This window comes from Physcomitrium patens, chromosome 4 (genome assembly GCF_059467195.1).
Source record: "Physcomitrium patens ecotype Gransden chromosome 4, ASM5946719v1, whole genome shotgun sequence".
NCBI lineage: Eukaryota > Viridiplantae > Streptophyta > Bryopsida > Funariales > Funariaceae > Physcomitrium > Physcomitrium patens.
In genome coordinates, this window is record NC_143413.1 from 12,391,220 (window position 1) to 12,399,807 (window position 8,588).

The window sequence follows — 8,588 nt, forward strand, 5'->3', positions numbered from 1 at the left end:
TCCAATGTTCATTATAAATATTTCATTTTTGGTGAAGTAAATTTCTTGCAGTTTATACTGCTCGTTTTTTGTTTTTTATTTGTATTTTATTGGTAATTTATAGTTGAGATTACAAATACTTGACGATGTCGTTAATCAGGTTCAGACAAAAGCAAGGATATATTCAAGGTTATGGTTTGGAGATATGGAAAAATGTACAAACTGGGTAAGTTGTGGACAATGATAGATGTTTGGCCTTTTTACAAGTGAAACATCACGATGTTGCATTCATGTGTCTTGTATTTTTTAAACTTTACTTTATATTAATATAATTATTATTGGTACATTTGTAAATTGGCGAAAAGATATAATTGTACGTATTTGTATATGGTGACTATAATTGAACAGGTTGTGAAAAGATTTTAAATAATAACGAACATAACTACAATAAAACTATGCACCCATGACAAACATTCATATTGACTTCCTTATAATCCCATCGTAAGAAACATGTTATTGCAATGTATTCCTTTTTTACCTTTATTTTTTTCTAGCATTTTTATTTGTTTCCGTGAATACATTACATTTTGGTGCTGATGTGATGTCATAGGTTTTATAGAAAAATAATCATAAATAAAATAAATAAAAAATTATATATATATATATATATATGTATGTTTTTGATAATTGACGACACTTCTGGATTATTAAAGATAAATACTTAATGATGATGACAAAAAATACAGGTGTGAAATTAACCATATAACAACGCTTTAAATTTTTTAAGGGATGCCGATCTTATTATTAACTCTTGTTGATTTCTAACATAATTAATTAGTTCATCCATTAATAAATTTATCCATCCATTCATTTATTCATTCATTCATTGCCTTGAACATTAATTCTGCAGTGCAGCGATGCTTGTGCAACTTTGCCAACGCTGCTTCCAATAGTATTCGACATTATATTGTACAGTACATTTATATTATACTCACACATTGTGAGTACGATACATATACAGTATGCGAAGACGAAGACATGGAATACAATCGATATGCATCATTTCCGTCGGATGAATGAATAATGGTTTCCGTGTGTAGTATCGTACATCCATTAGGTCAATGGAGAACCCCATAGCCCTAAAGCGAAGGAAGGGTTCTCTTGGAAGCTCCCTCGTCGCCTCATGCAGGCTTAGTATCCCTGGAGTGGCTCTCTTGCAACGTCCCTGCGTGTCTTCTCCATTGCCCGCAGCCATGAAGTTCTCTCCCCGTAAACTCACGCCTCTTCTCTCTCTGTGTTGCAATTTTCAGCATTGAAATCGATGCAGGATTGTCGTTTCAGAGGTTGATTTTAGTTGGTTAAGTGGTTTTTGAGGAAACGTCTCACTGGACTCGCTCCCTGAGTCTTGATTGAAATGTGAAGAGGTTTGCGTGTGTGTCTGTGATTTTGTGTAAGGAATTGTCGAAAGTTCGACATGTACGCAGAGGACGTTCCGCACGAAGTGCAGTGATCTATGCGCGTTCGTAGTTGGATGTTGTCGTTCTCATCAGGTTGCCAATGTCGTTAATGTTGTGTTCGTACTCGGTGGGGTTGATATAGGTGTGAGCAGCTCTAGGCGCAAGTCGAGGAAGGCACACTTCAGTGCCCCCTCTAGCGAGAGGCGGATTCTGATGAGTGCTGCTCTCTCTTCAGACCTGAAGAACAAGTATAATGTAAGTGTCGGATTTTTCATTTTTCGAGCAATTTTTTGATGTAGTTGTCGATTGAGACCCGAATGTATGTCCCTTTGGATTGGAGACTTCGCTTTTTGTGATGCAACCTCAGGTTTGATATACGTCATTGTGCAAGTATCCCGTCAGTCTGAGATGTCACTTAAATTGGCTTGCAAGTGATGGATGTTGGAACTCTACGTGGAATTCTGCGGCGAGTTGCTTCTACTTTTGTATTGTTATGTTGACGCGTTAGAACGATTTCAGGTTCGGTCTTTGCCAGTGAGGAAGGACGACGAAGTCATGGTTGTGCGCGGCACGTTTAAAGGGAGAGAAGGAAAGGTCGTCCAAGTGTATCGGAGGAAGTGGGTGATTCATGTGGAGCGTATCACTCGTGAGAAAGTGAACGGTATGCACAGCTGTCTAGTCACGCTGCGGAACCTTGTTTATGTGAAGTTATTGTGATGCTCCGCAGTTGTCTTGAATGTGAGCAGTCGATCTTTCCCCTCCAATCAACTGCCGTTTCGTTCACGGAGAAGATTTTATGGTTTAACGGTTCTTTTGATCTTTGGACGGGGTTTTTCAGGAGCCACCGTCAACGTTGGCATCGACACATCCAATGTGGTGATCACGAAGCTGAAATTGGACAAGGATAGGAAGGCCCTCTTAGAGCGAAAGGGCAAGGGTCGATCTGCAGAGAAAGGAAAGTTCACGAATGAGGATGTTGCTCCACCACTGCAGGAAGTGGATTAGAAAGTTTTGGTTTTTGATAATGATGCCACTCCAGCCATGTAGTGGTATGGATGAGATTACACACTCAACGCCGAAGTTTTTATTTTTTCCCCGTGTCATGTGTTGTCTTGCTGACTTGAGGAGGATCTGAATTGTGGGTGGAATTGTGGTGGAATCTGGCTTGGTGTTCACGAAGTACTTCATTGTTGGTCCTCTGCCAATATTGATCTGCTATGGTTGTGAAGCAGATTAGATCATGTCAACTACATTCATTAATTTATGCAAATTTGATGGAGGATAGAAAAAAGTATCATATTTGAAAAACCAGGACTTTTCAAACGGAAGCGACTCTATTCCAGTACTTATCGACGAAATTATAATCGTACAGTCTAAACGCATTTTCTTGACCGAATTTTTGTAGGAAACAATGTTTTACAAGGTAGTCCTCATTACGTTATCTATGAAGCTTCTCATACGTTATCTATGAAGCTTCTTCAATTTTCTCCCCAGTTAAATTTCTAAAGTATTAATATTCTAACAATATTGTACTTTTGTATTTCCTTTATTTATTAACTTTTCATTTCGTTTGAAAGCACATTCAGTAGCTTACTTAAATGTTCTTGAAATCAAATATAAAATTAGGTGAAGTTGAATTATTTCCAGGTTTATGGAAATATCTTGACCACCTAATGCCATCATACTTTATCAAATTAGTCACTCAAGCTACTTGATTCTTAGCTTTGTAGAAAATCCTGCTTTGACACACAAGCAATCAAATTTTCTGTACCAACTTTGGTCATAATGTAAATATTTACTTTGAATAATCTAAAAGATAATAACAACATTTCTAAATAAACGAAGTCTTGTGTTTTTAGTGACACAAATAAAGAAATTTGCAAAAAAAATAAGATAGTGATATTTCAATACCCCTCTTGGATGTTTTTGGTACCCATTTCCCAAGTCATGGATTGCTGCCATTGAGAATGTGAGTGAGAACATGTTCTTAAGTTTTTAAAGTTTCTAACTTTTCAGGTCGAACTTCTACTCTCCCAACTGAGAAGGGCGTTGGGAGGTACAAAAATATACGGGAGAGTATTAAAAAAAAAAAAAAATGTGCCCATAAAAGAAGAAATTAATATAAGTTATAGTCTTTAGAAATAATAATTGTAAGTTTAACCTTTATTTTTTCATGTAGAATGTAGGTAGAAAAGCCATCTTCAAAAGATATCAATGTACATCATCAAAATGTATATGAGAATACTTTATTAAAAGTATTGAAGAATATTGAGACAAATAATTTATCACAAATAGTGATATTATTTTGTGAACCAAAATTTATGAACAATTCAATAAATTTTAAAAGAGAAAACATAATTAATTCTATTCCATATTTTCTAAGAGAATCTTCAATCAAACAACAAAATTTTAAGGAACAAAACATTTTTGGTTATCATAAATATTTTAACATTTGTTTTTTTTCTATTTCTTCATTTCACTTTAGTAAAATATGAAATTTGATAGTTTAAAAAAATATGAAAATTTTAGCATCTTAATTTACCAATTATTTATAATCAATACTTGTTTTTTAAATATGATTGACAATGTTATAGAATAGATAAAGATAATAATTGTCTATGCAAAATACATATCAATCATACAATAATGTTATAAACTAAAATTATTGGTTAAAAAAAAATTATATTATAATTAATAATATCTTGGTATAAAATGGTGCCAAGCCCATTTTCTTAATATAAATGTATTGGGTAAAGTAATTGTTCATCACCACTCTGGTTTTTATATCTTTTAATTTAAAAAAAAAAAAAAAAAGATTTCTAAAACATAATTGTGTTTGAAATGATGTGTATTGTAAGCATGAAAATACAATCTTTGATATTTGTGTTGATCCTTAATGGTATTTGAAAGATTGATTTATTGCATAATGGAGGTCTCAAGAGTCATATTTGTTATTTTTAAACATTTTTTATATTAAAAAAATTTAGATATAAGAAGAAGAACATGAAAACATGGGAACATGGGATCTCAAGAAATGCAGGAATGTGGGAGCATAAGAACACAATGCCTTTAGAGGCCCAGTAGTTAGAAAGAGACAACTCTTGAATGCTTTTATAGCTTTTCAGTGTCAAATGGCACATGTTTTGCTAGTATATTCATAAGGCGAGTCAAATCACAATCCAGAAATTAATAGAGGAAAAAGGGATACTTTTAATAATTCAAAGAAACAACTAATTACTTTATAATATTACAATTGTTTATTTAAGTAGGGTCTAATTTTGTATATATTAAAGGAATCTATATTATTTTAATCAATTTTTATCACTTTCATTTTTAAATAATTGATGAGTTACTTCAGTATTTTAGATATATATATATATATATATATATATTTATCAATAGAATATAATTAATTACAAATATTTTAAATTATTTAGGCTAACTTCTATAACAAATAAATTCTTATGTTCTTTTTAATTGGTTTTTGAAAACATCTTTGGCAGCAATACTTGTCACAATTTTTTTAAGAAAATGATCTTAGTTGAAAATTTCATTTACAATGACAATGAAAAGGACACATTTATATTAGTCAAGAATTACTAAAAGCACTATTTTTATACCAAACTCCTAATAAAACAAAAAACACTTTTATATGAAGAAATTGTTTTGTTTTGTTTTTGTTTTGTTTTGTTTTTTTTTTCTTCTCTATTAAATGGTTGTAATACTTTGGAACGTCCCTTTTAAGAACCTCAATACCAATTACAAAATTGGTGAAGTAGAATCATCAAATGCAACTTGGAATAAAATGAACGAAGACCTAATCGTATAATGACATGTCTACCATTGTATTATTCTATTCTATTGTGTGATAAAATTTCTCCACTTTACATGAAGCCTTCCAAGAAATTGTCCTCAACTGAAAAGGAACAAAGAAATTGACTGTCGTGGTAAAAGTTACAAGCAATGGTGCCTACCTTGGTAGTTCTCTTTTTCACGAAGCAAGTTTGAAATTTTGAATTCGTAAGGCGGAGTCTCCCGAGACAAACGGCGACGCATAGAAATCTCCGCCGCGTTGCAATCCTCCCTCCGCTCGGCAAAATGCAGCTTCCTGGATGCGTCGTTGAAGTTGCAGGGCAATCTGCAGAAGCGCCGATCGCCCACCTGAAGAGACTCGAGGAGACCGTTCCTCGATGGCGGAGCTGGTTTGACCAACGTTGCAATGCATTGTAGAAGCCGCGGCAAACAGGACAGAGCGATCGATCAGCTGCGGTGGGTCAAACCAGCGCGGAGTTGCTGAGCCGTTGTGACGCTTGCATTGCCAGGCAAGACCGTTGAATTTCTATGCCTAACTTGCAGGAATGGTTGGTGTGTGTGTCGAGTGTTGGAAACGGTAGCGGGTTGTGAGAGAATATGGTCATCGCACTGGATCGGGTTGTTAGCATTTGGGTTATTTATTGAAGGAGGGCACTAAGCTGTGAGTGTCATCTGCTGGAGTCTCTCTGGATTGCTTCTTGAGCCCTGTCGCAGCTCGTATTGTGGAGTTGGAAGAAGTGCAATTTGTGGTGGGATTCGGAGGGTGAGAATTTGGGCTGATTGTGGGCGTAGTCAAGATGAGCGATGATGACGGCTGTGATTGTCGACCACTTGGGTTCCTCATTGGCCTTCCCTTCATGTTGGTGGCCTTTCTTCTGTCTTTAATCGGCATGGTGCTCTGGATAATTGCGTAAGCGCTCTGAACTCCTCACAGGATCGTCGGGGATTTGCAAATTACAGGGGTTTAACTTGAGGTGTGGTTCGTTTTGTTGTGTTGGCAATTCGAGAAAAAGTTTGAGGAATTCTCGGTACCTTGCCATTCAAACCTAGTACGTGGGTCTTAGCCCCATGTTCAGAGCACATCAACCTGGTGCTCAATTTGCCGTGGCCAATTTTATTTCAATTGCTCAATTTTTTTAGTCTTTACTAGTAGCGGCAGCATTAGGGTGAAGAGTGGGAATCACATGTGATTTTTATTCTTTTCAGAATGTTGTTTTCGACCCATCTGACTTGAGTTGTAAGTATTTCTTGGGGTAACTGGCTATGAATATTTTCTTTTCTAAAGGTGTAATTGGTAGAAGGCAAATGCCACAACCAGCATTGACGTGTGTCGTGTTCTGCGTCTTTGCAGGACCCTTTTAGCATGTTGTTGCCCTTGTGGAATCTGCTGCGCGGGCATTTTGAATCTTGCCTTAAGTCTGATAAAAGCCCCCATCAAGGTCATCAGATGGTTCACCAAGCAAATACCTTGCTGACTTCAATTGGCCCATCGCCTGTTTTCATACTGTTCTAGTGGTTTTAAGTTTCCCTTAAGGCTACACATCTCATCAAACCAAAGCCGTTGTCTGCCATGACTGGTAACTTTGCTCTTTAGCCTTATTCAGGTGGTCTACCTTGCCGACAGATATGGAGGAATTAAAGACTTGAACATGGAAATAAACCTAGAAGTTTCAACGAAGACGCACAGCAGCCAGGGTGGCCTAGCATTTTGTGGCTCCCTACTTTGATGACGGTTCCAAAGTCTCTCAAATTCTAAAGATACCACCCTTGCATATTTACTCGAAAGTGTCACAGGTTCAGCGTCCAAGTTTCGACTTGTTAAGAGAGATGCATATTACTCTATTCTTAAAGAAATTCCCAATATGGAATCGCAGTACTTCATTGCTGGTAACATATTACTGGATATTGTTTGTCCATTGCTACCGAACTTATCGTGCCTCCAGTTGCCTTCGGAGATGTGTGAGAGTGGAATCATACGCTTGAATATCATCAAATTGATGCATCACACTGTGAGTGGCCAAGCTCTTCTACAGTGGGAGTTTTGTAGCATGTAAGTGACTAGGAAGCCCTTTCACCTCACTCTTGTATCAGTGCGTGCTTTGAGAAGCCTAGAACCTCTTAATCGATGTGCTCAGAGTTTGTTACTACAGTTTATTGGGTCCATTTGGGCTTGTTTTTTGTCTGACATCCACCTAGTCCCTGAGTCTTAGTTCATCTCTGCATGCGGTCATTTAGAGCTGTTGATGAGATGAAATATAAAGGAAAAGCCTAAGTTTCTATCGATTGAGCGGTATGAGATGTGCCATGTGTTTTGTGAGAGTTACATTCTTGAGGTTGATTATTGTGTGTGTCTCATAATTCTAAACAATGTGTAGATTAGATGTCAACTGGAATTAAGTACAGCTCTTGATATATGGAAATCTGACCCTGAATGGATGTTAAAGATGATTAAACAAATCAATAATCAATATTTGTGATCTCACCTTTCATTTTAGCTAATTTTTATGGAAATAATAATAGCTTTTACATTGTATATATATATATATATATATTCATAATGTAATATATTTATTGACTATCTCTATATCTATAAATTAATTAATGGTATATTTTAAATCATAAAATAAATAATGATATATAATATCTAATTAAAAGAAATATATAACATATATATATATATATATATATATATATATATTTTATAAGTTGAAAGAGAGAAAGTTATTGAAGTAATATATTTATATTATCAAAGCCACACCATACGTAAATATATTTTGTTCGTCTTTTAATTCTTGTTTTTTAAGTATTCTTCATTGTAGCATTCTTCTCTTCTCACATGTCACGGATGCACTATATAAAAGACCAAATAAGAAGTTGAACATAAGAGTTTCAATAAGAAAGTTAGCATGAAATTAAATAGACTAGACAAGTATAAGATCATCAATAAGAGAGATGAGTTAGAGATCGAAGAGATTCATTGTTGAAATTGAAGATTTCCACTATGTATTACACATGATTATCTATTTCAATGTAAGGTGATGATGGTTGTATTCTTAATGATATAGTTCATTTTGTATAAGCTTCCAGGATAGAAACATGAAAGATTGGATATATCTTTATGGATGTGGATAGTTCCAACCAATAAACTACTAGATTGATTTACTTTTGAATACAAAATGGCATCAATCTTCAATAGTCTAACTTATTGCAAAGCCAATTGGTTTTGATATTTCATTAAAGAAGCTATAGTTTATCTCCAACTTAAAAAAAACATAGAATTCTTTTTTTAAATTTATCTATAGATGTTTTATAAGAATCTTGAATTGCTTATAAATAAAG

The 8,588-nt window shown here is 34.9% G+C and overlaps 2 protein-coding genes across 2 annotated transcripts; both read left to right on the forward strand.

Annotated features, from left to right (window-relative positions):
* Positions 1-1,151: 1,151 nt before the first annotated feature.
* On the forward strand, positions 1,152-2,527 carry LOC112280989 (60S ribosomal protein L26-1-like). Its single transcript, NM_001378606.1, has 4 exons — positions 1,152-1,248; positions 1,579-1,691; positions 1,956-2,097; positions 2,275-2,527. Exons 1-4 carry the CDS (start codon positions 1,233-1,235, stop codon positions 2,439-2,441), a joined length of 438 nt encoding a protein of 145 aa, NP_001365535.1. The 5' UTR covers positions 1,152-1,232; the 3' UTR covers positions 2,442-2,527.
* Positions 2,528-5,330: 2,803 nt separating this feature from the next.
* Positions 5,331-7,398, forward strand: LOC112280976 (signaling peptide TAXIMIN 2). Its single transcript, XM_024516987.3, has 2 exons — positions 5,331-6,159; positions 6,601-7,398. The coding sequence occupies exons 1-2, from the start codon at positions 6,047-6,049 to the stop codon at positions 6,722-6,724; spliced, it is 237 nt and encodes a 78-aa protein (XP_024372755.1). The 5' UTR covers positions 5,331-6,046; the 3' UTR covers positions 6,725-7,398.
* Positions 7,399-8,588: the final 1,190 nt, after the last annotated feature.